This window comes from Schistocerca americana, chromosome 6, assembly GCF_021461395.2.
Source record: "Schistocerca americana isolate TAMUIC-IGC-003095 chromosome 6, iqSchAmer2.1, whole genome shotgun sequence".
Lineage (NCBI taxonomy): Eukaryota > Metazoa > Arthropoda > Insecta > Orthoptera > Acrididae > Schistocerca > Schistocerca americana.
The window spans coordinates 582,006,713-582,020,697 of record NC_060124.1 but is presented as its reverse complement, the minus strand read 5'-3'; the positions used below and the strand labels follow the sequence as shown (position 1 = coordinate 582,020,697).

At 46.6% G+C, this 13,985-nt stretch overlaps 1 protein-coding gene across 3 annotated transcripts in view; it reads left to right on the top strand.

The window, feature by feature from the left end:
• LOC124619889 (lipase member K-like) overlaps positions 1-13,985 on the top strand; it is a 210,857-nt gene that overhangs the window by 129,918 nt on the left and 66,954 nt on the right. For all 3 annotated transcript variants that reach the window (XM_047146518.1, XM_047146517.1, XM_047146519.1), the window contains exon 4: positions 10,545-10,788. In XM_047146518.1, the coding sequence (XP_047002474.1) occupies positions 10,545-10,788 (244 nt within the window). The remainder of the gene's footprint in view (positions 1-10,544; positions 10,789-13,985) is intronic.

Here is a 13,985-nt window from a genome sequence, read left to right as displayed (position 1 = left end):
GGGACCGGACCGCAGCGACGCACGGATGCACGCCAAGACCGTAGGATCCTACGCAGTGCCGTAGGGGACCGCACCGCCACTTCCCAGCAAATTAGGGACACTGTTGCTCCTGGGGTATCGGCGAGGACCATTCGCAACCGTCTCCATGAAGCTGGGCTACGGTCCCGCACACCGTTAGGCCGTCTTCCGCTCGCGCCCCAACATCGTGCAGCCCGCCTCCAGTGGTGTCGCGACAGGCGTGAATGGAGGGACGAATGGAGACGTGTCGTCTTCAGCGATGAGAGTCGCTTCTGCCTTGGTGCCAATGATGGTCGTATGCGTGTTTGGCGCCGTGCAGGTGAGCGCTACAATCAGGACTGCATACGACCGAGGCACACAGGGCCAACACCCGGCATCATGGTGTGGGGAGCGATCTCCTACACTGGCCGTACACCACTGGTGCTCGTCGAGGGGACACTGAATAGTGCACGGTACATCCAAACCGTCATCGAACCCATCGTTCTACCATTCCTAGACCGGCAAGGGAACTAGCTGTTCCAACAGGACAATGCACGTCCGCATGTATCCCGTGCCACCCAACGTGCTCTAGAAGGTGTAAGTCAACTACCCTGGCCAGCAAGATCTCCGGATCTGTCCCCCATTGAGCATGTTTGGGACTGGATGAAGCGTCGTCTCACGCGGTCTGCACGTCCAGCACGAACGCTGGTCCAACTGAGGCGCCAGGTGGAAATGGCATGGCAAGCCGTTCCACAGGACTACATCCAGCATCTCTACGATCGTCTCCATGGGAGAATAGCAGCCTGCATTGCTGCGAAAGGTGGATATACACTGTACTAGTGCCGACATTGTGCATGCTCTGTTGCCTGTGTCTATGTGGCTGTGGTTCTGTCAGTGTGATCATGTGATGTATCTGACCCCAGGAATGTGTCAATAAAGTTTCCCCTTCCTGGGACAATGAATTCACGGTGTTCTTATTTCAATTTCCAGGAGTGTATATTCATTTTAATTGTTCTTGTCGTATTTTAATTTAACTGACTTGTACCCGAGGGACATAATTCTACATTTTAGTGACTCACTGACGATTCTCCCTTCAATTTTGACCTTATCGTGATTAGCACAGCTGGGAGACCTGAAAGCCAGAATACAGAAGGCACTGAATATCATAAAGTGCCTTAGCCACCAGTCTCGGGGAGCAGTAGGACACGTCTTCTCTGGTTTTATAGAGCTTTTGTGCGTTCACAGCTGGACTTTGGATGCAGAGTGTATGGGTCAGCGAGGCCCCTTTACCTGAAGATTATTAACGCAGCCTACTATGAGGAGATCAGGCTGGCCACAGGTGCTTACAGGACCAGCCGCATACCCAGTCCCTGTGCTGTCCAAAATGGTAGATATCGAAATAGACGACAGAGGGATATAGAAACAATTAAAATCGCTCAAAAGAGGAAAGGCCGCTGGACCTGATGGGATACCAGTTCGATTTTACACAGAGTACGCGAAGGAACTTGCCCCCCTTCTTGCAGCGGTGTACCGTAGGTCTCTAGAAGAGGGTAGCGTTCCAAATGATTGGAATAGGGCACAGGTCATCCCCGTTTTCAAGAAGGGACGTCGAAAAGATGTGCAGAACTATAGACCTATATCTCTAACGTCTATCACTTGTAGAATTTTGGAACACGTATTACGTTCGAGTATAATGACTTTTCTGGAGACTAGAAATCTACTCTGTAGGAATCAGCATGGGTTTCGAAAAAGACGATCGTGTGAAAGCCAGCTCGCGCTATTCGTCCACGAGACTCAGAGGGTCATAGACACGACTTCCCAGGTAGATGCCGTGTTTCTTGACTTCCGCAAGGCGTTCGATGCAGTTCCCCACAGCCGGTTAATGAACAAAGTAAGAGAATATGGACTATCAGACCAATTGTGTGATTGGATTGAAGAGTTCCTAGATAACAGAACGCAGCATGTCATTCTCAATTGAGAGAAGTCTTTCGAAGTAAGAGTGATTTCAGGTGTGCCGCAGGGGAGTGTCGTAGGACCGTTGCTATTCACAATATACATAAATGACCTTGTGAATGATATCGGAAGTTCACTGAGGCTTTTTGCGGATGATGCTGTCGTATATCGAGAGGTTGAAACAATGGAAAATTGTACTGAAATGCAGGAGGATCTGCAGCGAATTGACGCATGGTGCAGGGAATGGCAATTGAATCTCAATGTAGACAAGTGTAATGTGCTGCGAATACATAGAAAGAAAGATCCTTTATCATTTAGCTACAATATATCAGGTCAGCAAATGGAAGCAGTTAATTCCATAAATTATCTGGGAGTAGGCATTAGGAGTGATTTAAAATGGAATGACCATATAAAATTAATCGTCGGTAAAGCAGATGCCAGACTGAGATTCATTGGAAAAATCCTAAGGAAATGCAATCCGAAAACAAAGGAAGTAGGTTTCAGTACACTTGTTCGCCCACTGCTTGAATACTGCTCAGCAGTATGGGATCCGTACCAGATAGGGTTGATAGAAGAGATAGAGAAGATCCAACGGAGAGCACCGCGCTTCGTTACAGGATCATTTGGTAATCGCGAAAGCGTTACGGAGATGATAAACTCCAGTGGAAGACTCTGCAGGGGAGACGCTCAGTAGCTCGGTACGGGCTTTTGTTGAAGTTTCGAGAATATGCCTTCACCGAGGAGTCAAGCAGTATATTGCTCCCTCCTACGTATATCTCGCGAAGAGACCATAAGGATAAAATCAGAGAGATTAGAGCCCACGCAGAGGCATACCGACAATCCTTCTTTCCACGAACAATACGAGACTGGAATAGAAGGGAGAACCGATACAGGTACTGAAGGTACCCTCCGCCACACACTGTCAGGTGGCTTGCGGAGTATGGATGTAGATGTACTCACTATCCGGTGGCAGCCGCTCATGGTACATCATGCATGTAAGTTCCTTATAGCTAAAACTTCACCTGCATTCTATCCTGTTGCTCGGCCACCTCTGGAATGCCGTTTCTCCAATCGTCCATGATTAAAAAGGCTATCTGGGATAAGCATGCTTCATATGCTGAAGTCTCTTGGTTTGGAGCAAGTACAACCCCATATTCTGGGTTCTTAACACCTGCCAATATGGTTACTGCAGATGCCTTGGGTAATTTAGATTTAGTGCTATACAGGAGAGATTGCAATCCTCAATATGTTTTTATTACCTTATTCTCTGGCAATTTAGTGTGTACCTCAGCTTTACAACTGTCTTTATGGATGGATCGAAACAGGGGGACTCTGTTGGTTGCTCTGTTGTTTTAATTGATCATGTCCTGAAGGTTGTGACTGCCTCAGACTCTGCTGTCTTCATTGCAGAATTACACGTGGCCTAACTCTCCACTCTCTATAACTGTTGTACCCAGCACATAAAGGAGTCCAGAACACCAGGACAGACTCCTGCGACTACAACAGCTGGGGAAGGAAGCGTCTTTCTGCTGAGTACCAGGGCAGTAGTGTATCGCCGGAAATGAAAGGGAAGATGTAGCAGCCAAGGAGGCATGTAGTGATCCTCAGTTACTTTAGTGTGCCATCCATCCCTTTGCATGCTCTCACCTCGCTGTTGAAGAACAGTGTTATGCGTCGATGGGAAACCAGTGGCTGGAAATTACTGATAATAAGCTGCGTCTAGTTACGCCCACCACACTGCCGTGGCATACCTCCTTTTGGCTACTAAGACAGGATGAGGTACTGTTTACTCGTATTCACATAGAACACACTCCTCTGACACATGGCTTCTTGGTCTGGCGAGAGGACCCTCCAATGTGTAGTACTCGTGGCGTACATATCACTGTGCGCCAAATTTTACTTGACTTGTAACGTCGCGTGTTAATGTGCGATAGCCGTTTTCAGAGTACTAAGTTTCTAAATTTATTTCAAGATTAGTTTTCTTTTCGTTATGTTTTGTTAAACATTATATTAAAATTTGCATATTGAAATGACGTAAATGCATCTGTGAATAGTGATTGGCATAGGACAGTTTTGGCGCGAGAGTAATCTCGAAGGTTAGTTCTGATTGGCTGGTCATTCTGGTCAACCAATCAGAGTTAAGCAGTTCCCACGCACTGCTAGGTAGTTATACTGGGAGAGAAGCAGACTGAACAGGAGTGGCTAGTCAGCTATCGGACGCGCAGGTCATGTCGAACGCTTCCGTCTTTATTACGTGCAAAACGAAGAAATAATTGGCTTCTCGTGTCCATATAGTGTGGCCGAAATAGCAGTTGCATTTATGGACAATTTTGTGAAGTTTTGGAAGTTTTAGATTGTTTTGTTGGAAAGAGATCCGCGTGTGAAATTTTGGCCCAGGTAAAAATTCCGCGTGACGTATTTTGTATTAATTATAGAGTGTTTGGCGAGCATCCTTTGTAATAAAGACCACTGAAAAAGACTGAATTTAAAACTCACTTAGAGTAGCGGATCAGAGACTGTGAGATCGCATCTCCATTCAGATCGGACTTGTGCAACATTCTGGCTGCTTTGCGTGTGAAGTTTGTGGTTTGACTGAGAATTAAGAATGAAAGAATAGTGTTTCACTAAATAAGGACTTGATAGCGCGTAAATTTGTGTTATTCAGCAATAAATATTACTAGTCTAAAAATATTAGGACACTTATTTCAGTCGAAATGCACCACATGACCACCCAAATTATGTTCAATCACAAAACAGGAACTGCTACGCGGACTTTGCAGGACAGATATTAGGCGACGTCTTTCTTCAACGCTGCTTTTTCGTCGTCTTGTAAGTAATTATCTACACCTGCAGAGTAAAGGGACAGTGAGCGGACGCCGTACTGGGGTAGGAGGACTTAAAATTGAACAGTACCAAGAACAACGCATTTCAAGCCCGCCCCGCCACAATAGCTTTATCGGCGGGAAGAAACAATAATAAAGTTCGGATGTGTAGGAACTTCATAAAAGCAGCAGTGTTAAGTGAACTCGGGAAGCAGTCACACGCATGTGTAAAAAGGAACAATAGTAGGACAATAGACACGTGTGCAAATGAACTTTCGTCAAGAATCGGCAGCCAGTGGAACGAGGTGGCAGACTACGTCTGCGACCGCTGAACTACGAGAGACGGCGTTTCTACTGCAGCAGATCGGCAGTTGGAGCAGTTGGTAGCCGTGGCGAAAGCGGTGGCCTGTATTCTGGGCAAACATAGATAGAGCTTGCTGAAAATTAGATGGGTAGATCACATAACTAATGAGGAGGTACTGAATATAATTGAAGAGAAGAGGAGTTTGTGGCGCAACTTGACTAGAAGAAGGGACCTGTTGGTAGGACATGTTCTGAGGCATCAAGGGATCACCAATTTAGTATTAGAGGACAGCGTGGAGGGTAAAAATCGTAGAGGGAGACCAAGAGATCAATACACTAAGCAGAGTCAGAAGGATGTAGGTTGCAGTAGGTACTGGGAGATGAAGAAGCTTGCACAGGATAGAGTAGCATGGAGAGCTGCATCAAACCAGTCTCAGGACTGAAGACCACAACAAGAACAGAGGACAGTGGTTTACACTTGTCATTGTTGTCTAACTATGGGGTAGATAATGGACTAAGTACGGTGGAAGGTGATGTTAAATATATGCCTGTGTCTATTCCTAAAACGAAACAGGAACCCAGTGGCTTGTGAACAAAAAGTGTTTCAGATATGTTAGTAAATATTCAAAAGAATATGAGTCAGATGAGTGTTAATATGAAGCAAATGGTAGTGAAATTAAAACGTCATTAATTTCTGATATTGAATAAATAAAATGGGTACTACCATTGATACTAAAATGAATAAATTAGGTTTGGAAATAAATGAGTTACACACTCAAGTTGATGGGTTAATGTTGGAGGTTAACCAAAGGTCCAATAATTTGGCAGCTGAGATGGAATCCAAAATATAAAATAAAATTTTGAATTTGAGGGTTACTTGAAGAATGAAAGGCTGTGTTCACTAACAATGTTAAAAGTGACATTAATCAGGTCAGGCAAGAATGTAGTACTGCTATTGTAACGGTGAAAACTGAATTAAATTCGCGAATTGAGCAAGTTGCTGAGGATAGCGAACAAATGAAAGAGAAAATAAATTTTGAATTAAGAAAAGTTAATGGACAGGTTCACAAAGTAGGAAGACACTGTTAGTATAGTCATGTGGTATTGGAAACTCAAATTAAAGAAGGGAAAGACATGTGTGCAAGATTTGGAGTGCAAGTGTCTAATAAAATCACTAATATTGAAACTAACATTAGTCAGTAGGTAAATGAGCAGATGTGTAACCATGAAAGTAGACTAACAGAAGTTGAACAGAGTGGTAATAACAATAACTTTTGTGCAGTATCTAATGGTGCTGTAGAATCATCAGAAATTGCCTATGTATGTATCACCAATTCTTGAAAATTGATCCCAATAAGAATGTTCACCTTAAAGAATTTTGGAGTGATTTTGAAGACGTGTTACCTAAAGTGTGGAATGACAAGCAAAAGATAAGTTTCATTACTTCAAATTTAATGGGGGAGGCAAGAATCTGGGGAAATTTGGCTTCAGATAAATATTATAAATTAGTAGAGTTCAAACAGGTATTTTCTGAAGAATATTGGGGAAAGAGGAAGCAAATGGAAGTTTTGAATAAATTTTGGTTAGGGGAAAAGTACGACCCCAAGAGAGACAATATTAAAAGATTTGTGCAAAAGTGGGTGACTACCTTGTCATATTTAAATACAAAAGTAGAAACAGAGCAGATCATTATGGGAGTAGAGAATAAGTAGCCGTTATATTGGCGAAATAAGATCATTTCGCCACCCAGGGATGACATTGGCCGGTTTGTTCATTATTTGGAAAGAGTTGAGAACCTTTTGAAAGCAGAAGAGAGTGCTAGGAGAGAATATAGGCCTCCCACTAGGCCTGATGAAAACAGAGCAGACATCGATATAAACATGATGGGCGTGCCACGAGCGGACAGTTATAGAGGAAGAGGTAGCAGAGGAGGTAATGGTGGCGGCAGGTTCATTCACCAGGCCTGGTATTTCGAGTGCAGTCAGCTGCAGGTCGATGACGTAACGGGTAGGCGCGGCCCGACAGGTGATAGAAACGTCAGAGGCAACGACTTAACACGGCAGGAAAACTGTTAGCAGTCTGTGATGACGCTAGCGTTTTCAGACTGAACCCGTATAAAGTAAACCCGCTAGCGACGCCCTTGGTAAGAACGGTACCTACACAACGTTTTGAAAATAATGTTAGTGAAAACGATAGGGCAGAGGAGAGTGTCACTGAAAAACAATTTGATTATCGAATAAATTCAGTGGCTTTTTGTGAGAGGGAAAGTTCAGATGGAGATCACAGGGACCATTTTAAGGGGGAACCAGGTACAGAAAGTAAATACTCAGATCAGGAAGTGGAGGTGAACCAGCAGTTCAGAACAGATGAGAGGCTACTTATAGACTGTGGAATTAATGCTACAGAAATATAGGAGGGAGAGGATGCATGTTTTGAGGAATTTTTGAATAAAGTGAGTGGGGTAATTTCAGAAGGTGAAGACGAAGAATGAGGAGAGGAAGAAGAATGGGGTAATGTAAATAGTTCTGACAACACCATAGGAAGGGTTGCAGAAACATAGTATTTCAGATGAGGAGGAGGAAGAAGATGGTAATGCTTTTTCCATTTTGAATAGTTTACTGAAAGCTGCTAGTAACCTGCCAGGATAGCCGAGAGCGCTAACATGCTGCTTCCTGGACTCAGATAGGCGCGCTGGCCCCAGATCGAATCCGCCTGGGGCATTAACGACGAGGGCAGGTGTGCCAGCCAGCCTGGATGTGGTTTTTAGGTGGTTTTCCACATCCCGCTAGGTGAAAACCGGGCTGGTCCCCACATTCCGCCTCAGTTACACGACTCGCCGACATCTGAACACGTTCGCACTATTCCATGAATTACACTAGACGCAGACAGCAGGGGTACACTAATTCCGTCCCTGGGGTACGGGGTGGCGGCAGGAAGGGCATCCGGCCACCCCCTCATACTAACCTTGCCAAATCCGTTCCTAACAATGCCGACTCTGCGTCAGTGTGGGACATGGCACCAGTGAAAGAAAGAAAGAAAGTGAAAGCTGCTAGTAATAAAAATAAGGTGAAAGACGATCCTGTAAATGTACCGTACAAAATCAGACGCGTTCAGGAGTTGCTGCCTGCTGACCGGCCAGCAAGACAAACGTACGTGCCACGTGGGGTAGTTGCGTGGTCTCAGGTGTCTTGTCACGGTCAGCGCGGTTCCCCCTGTCGGGAATTCGAGTCCTCCCTCGGGTATGGGTGTGTGTGTCGTCCTTAGCGTAAGTTAGTTTAACTTAGATTAAGTAGTGTGTAAGCTTAGGGACCGATGGCCTCAACAGTTTGGTCCCATAAGACCTTACCACAAATTTCCAAAATTTCCAAACAAACGTTCGCTCTCCAATTTCTGATTTGCATGGAAGTGGACAATGAATGGCCACAGCACATTTTGTGGACACGCGAAGGCTATTACCGTTTCCAAGGACATGTCAGTATGCAGAACGGCAGAAAATCGGCACCGGAAAATCCGCCTCACATTAACTGGTACCACTTCATACTGCAAATGTGGCTAAGTGGTGGCGGTTGAGGGCATCGTTTACCGTAGGGCCGTGTTTTATCGAATAGATGAGTCCTATGGGTCCTGTTACACATACTGTCACCGACAAGCGGCAGGAGTGTCTTTTGTGGTCCAACGTCACGCCAGCCCTTCAACAGCGTGGACGTGTGGATAGGAACATTTTTATGCAAGATGGCCCTCGTCTGCACGTTGCACAGCCAGTGAAGTTGCTGCTGTAGAGGCATTCGAAAATGCTGGAACTATCAGCCGTCACGCCCCTACAGCGTGGACGTCCCAATTACCTGACCGTAATCCATGTGACTCCTAGCTGTGGGGTTACCTGAAAGATGTATTTCAGTGCTCCAATTATAAAAGTAGCTGAACTGTAAATACACATTCCGCAACCCATTCCCAACGTGATTCCTAAGAGACTCCAATCTGTTGTGGAACATGCTGTTTCTCGATTTCAACTTGTGGCAGAAAACAGTGGCCTCGGGTCAATTAAAAACCAGTTTTTCCCATCTGGTGTGATGGACGGGCTTGCCTAGCTAACAGAAAAAACAACTCCAGAATGAGATTTTCACTCTGCAGTAGAGTGTGCGCTGATAAGAAACTTCCTGGCAAATTAAAACTGTGTGCCGGACCGAGACTCGAACTCGGGACCTTTGCCTTTCGCAGGCAAGTGCTCTACCATCTGAGCTACCCAAGAACGACTCACGCCCCATCCTCACAGCTTTACTTCTGCCAGTACCTCACCTCCTACCTTCCAACCTTTACAGAAGCTCTCCTGCGAAACTTGCAGAACTAGCACTGAAAGAAAGGATATTGCTGAGCATGGCTTAGCACACAGTTTTAATCTGTCAGGAAGTTTCGTATCAGCGCACACTCCGCTCCAGAGTGAAAATCTCATTCTGGAAACATCCCCCAGGCTGTGGCTAAGCCATGTCTCCGCAATATCCTTTCTTTTAGGAGTGCTAGTTCTGCAAGTTTTGCAGGAGAGCTTCTGTAAAGTTTGGAAGGTAGGAGACGAGGTACTGGCAGAAGTAAAGCTGTGAGGATGGGGCGTGAGTCGTGCTTCGGTAGCTCAGATGGTAGAGCACTTGCCCGCGAAAGGCAAAGGTTCCGAGTTCGAGTCTCGGTCCAGCACACAGTTTTAATATGCCAGGAAGTTTCAGAAAAATAACTGTTAATTGGCAATCCTGTGCAGCCATGGGCATTGAACGGTGTTGATGGTGTAACATGCAATTCAAACCACTTACTGCGATGCATCTGTTATTTGCAGCAGACATCATATAATGTAAGGCACTTACAGCGCTATCTACTGGTGAAATTTTCAATACATTCCTTTTGTTCCACGGCACTTCCACATGCGCCAATAGTATGCTTTTCAAATTTGACGTCGTCCTGAGCAGTGGCTCTCTTCTACAGAGGTTTGAAATTGGAATTTTCATATACCATTTATGTGTGTACATCCCCCGTGTGCTGCTAAGCCACTGGATCGATTTCAAGTAAACTTGGGGCATATGAGGCGCATGACACTTACTGTCGGTAAAGGAGTATTTTGGGGGTAAGATCCATAGCTGTGGGGGTGGGGGTTAATCTATCTGGAGGGAGCTGGACAGAGAGAGGGGCAGAATATGACGGAGAAAGCGGCGAGACATGGAGAGTGCGAGAGAGGAGAGGAGGAGATGAAGAGAGGGAGATGGGAGTAAGAGAGCAGTGGGAGAAGATGGGAAGTGAGGGAGGGAGGAGGAGATGGAGAGCGAGAGGGAAACGAAGCGGTGTATACAATACGTATGGTGCATGCACACGCAGCTGAAGCAGTGGCAAAATGCTAGTTAGAGACACTGCGGCAGCATGCGCAGCAAACGTGTACGGTGCCGACTATTGACGACCTGTTGCCGCCCTCTGCCTGCCTCTGCCGCGCAGCCTGGACGACATGGGCGAGTACGACGTGGAGGCGCTGGTGGGGCTGACGCAGCGTGTCACGGGCGACGCGCGGCCCTTCTACCTGGGCCACAGCTCAGGAGGGGGTGCGCTCTACACGTGGCTGCAGCGCCGGCCACGCGCACACCACGTGCTCAGAGGCGCACTGCTCTGGACGCCCTCCGTCTTCTACACCGAGCCGCACAGCACCATCCTCAAGATTTACCATCTCCTTCCGGAGTCCCTAGTGTTAAGGTTCACACTTCCTACTTAAGTGTATTTGTCTTGGGGCTACTTAAAAGTAAAAAACTGTTTACAGAAATTACTCCTTTTTTAATTTAAAAAATTTTGGATCATGCTCAGTAGGAATACAATAGCGACTTTGAATCGAAATTGACTTTTGACCTTTGTGATCCGTGCATGTGTGGGTGTGAAATCTAAGGGGATGAGGGCTGTGGGAAACTTTGTCGACATTCACGGAAACCACCCAGTTTCATCACCACACACACACACACACACACACACACACACACACACAAACACACACACACATACACTTGCTACATCTTGTTCTTTGCTCTCTGAAACCCAAACGTATTTTAATTGCAGTTCAATCTCTGACCCCTAGTTTGATCTCTGCGGCACATATACACTCCTGGAAATGGAAAAAAGAACACATTGACACCGGTGTGTCAGACCCACCATACTTGCTCCGGACACTGCGAGAGGGCTGTACAAGCAATGATCACACGCACGGCACAGCGGACACACCAGGAACCGCGGTGTTGGCCGTCGAATGGCGCTAGCTGCGCAGCATTTGTGCACCGCCGCCGTCAGTGCCAGCCAGTTTGCCGTGGCATACGAAGCTCCATCGCAGTCTTTAACACTGGTAGCATGCCGCGACAGCCTGGACGTGAACCGTATGTGCAGTTGACGGACTTTGAGCGAGGGAGTATAGTGGGCATGCGGGAGGCCGGGTGGACGTACCGCCGAATTGCTCAACACGTGGGGCGTGAGGTCTCCACAGTACATCGATGTTGTCGCCAGTGGTCGGCGGAAGGTGCACGTGCCCGTCGACCTGGGACCGGACCGCAGCGACGCACGGATGCACGCCAAGACCGTAGGATCCTACGCAGTGCCGTAGGGGACCGCACCGCCACTTCCCAGCAAATTAGGGACACTGTTGCTCCTGGGGTATCGGCGAGGACCATTCGCAACCGTCTCCATGAAGCTGGGCTACGGTCCCGCACACCGTTAGGCCGTCTTCCGCTCGCGCCCCAACATCGTGCAGCCCGCCTCCAGTGGTGTCGCGACAGGCGTGAATGGAGGGACGAATGGAGACGTGTCGTCTTAAGCGATGAGAGTCGCTTCTGCCTTGGTGCCAATGATGGTCGTATGCGTGTTTGGCGCCGTGCAGGTGAGCGCCACAATCAGGACTGCATACGACCGAGGCACACAGGACCAACATCCGGCATCATGGTGTGGGGAGCGATCTCCTACACTGGCCGTACACCACTGGTGATCGTCGAGGGGACACTGAATAGTGCACGGTACATCCAAACCGTCATCGAACCCATCGTTCTACCATTCCTAGACCGGCAAGGGAACTTGCTGTTCCAACAGGACAATGCACGTCCGCATGTATCCCGTGCCACCCAACGTGCTCTAGAAGGTGTAAGTCAACTACCCTGGCCAGCAAGATCTCCGGATCTGTCCCCCATTGAGCATGTTTGGGACTGGATGAGGCGTCGTCTCACGCGGTCTGCACGTCCAGCACGAACGCTGGTCCAACTGAGGCGCCAGGTGGAAATTGCATGGCAAGCCGTTCCACAGGACTACATCCAGCATCTCTACGATCGTCTCCATGGGAGAATAGCAGCCTGCATTGCTGCGAAAGGTGGATATACACTGTACTAGTGCCGACATTGTGCATGCTCTGTTGCCTGTGTCTATGTGCCTGTGGTTCTGTCAGTGTGATCATGTGATGTATCTGACCCCAGGAATGTTTCAATAAAGTTTCCCCTTCCTGGGACAATGAATTCACGGTGTTCTTATTTCAATTTCCAGGAGTGTATTTTACAACAGTAGTTAGGTCTCTGAAATATGCTTCACCATCTTGCTCTTGCAGTTTGTTCTATGTACCCACTGAATTTACAAGGTATGGATTGGTGAGTGTCTGCCATCTACCATTTGAGGCTATATACAGGCTATCATCGCAACGCTGTAGTGTTGATATTATCATCGAGTATAAAGCATCTATCATCTTTTGCTGATGATGTGGATTGACTTTGCTTTATCGCTGTAAGTACATGCAGCTTGGATCGAACTGAATACTGAAAAGCTGATTTAGCAGCTTCATTCAATCCCTTGCCTAAGGTGCCAACTGAAACATCTATTTTCCCGCACTTCTTTTCGAGGTAGCTCCAGATTCGTCTTCGTTCAGATAAGGCTGATACGTCACCTGCTACAATCCAACAATCAGGGCCCAGCGTATGCAGCAATCAGAGCGTGGCCTCCCACCACTAGAACCCACATTGTGCAAGACATTGTGTTCGTGTTATACACGAAACCTACGGTAAATTTTAAAGTACAGCTTCTTAAGACTTGCATATCGTTTTATACATGGGGAATTAAAAGTAAAACGGGGTGCCAGTGAGACTTTGGAACCAGGAGGGAGGCGTTCCAGGCTAATCAGTGCAGTAGTGCGAACTGTGGACTGCTGTGCTAAGGTGGCATACTGATAAACGGACCTGCCTAGTAAGCAGGTGACCTGAGTTCAATACCCAGTCTTGGTACAAATTTTCAACAACTGCTTCAGTCTATATACATAAAATCATATCTGTATGAGACCAGTAAGGTCTCTGAAATGGTGTAATTTCACTTGCATATACTTTAAAGTTTGACTTATAATTTAAATCTACGTCTGAATCATATAATTCTTTCGACAGCCAAAAATTTGATAAAAAACAAAGGAGATATCTAATTTCTTCCTATAAACTGTCACTTGTATGGTTTTTACAATTAGTTGCACTCTTTCTTGCAATTTTTGTGGCTGAGAGTACTAAAGAATATTCTCCTTCCTGCACAGTAATACTGCTAAAGTATCATTGGATCCAGATGTTGTTCTGGATTTGACATTGTTAATTGTACAGGGTGTCAGGATGCTCTTCCTGCAACCAGCCCTTTCCAATGGAATGTCATTCGTCTACCCCAACTGTCTGTGTCTGCTGTTATGCGATATGAAAGTGTGAGAGCACTTCCCAAATATTTACGAATTACGTAGCTGAGATGGGATGTGGGTACCAGCCTCTCGTTGAAATAGTCAGATGTGAGAAACCGCCTAAAAACCATATCCTGGCTGGTCAGCCCACTAGACCTCTTCCTTAATCCACTGGGCGGATTCTATCCAGAATGGCGTGCCTCCAGAAATCCCAGAAACAGAGT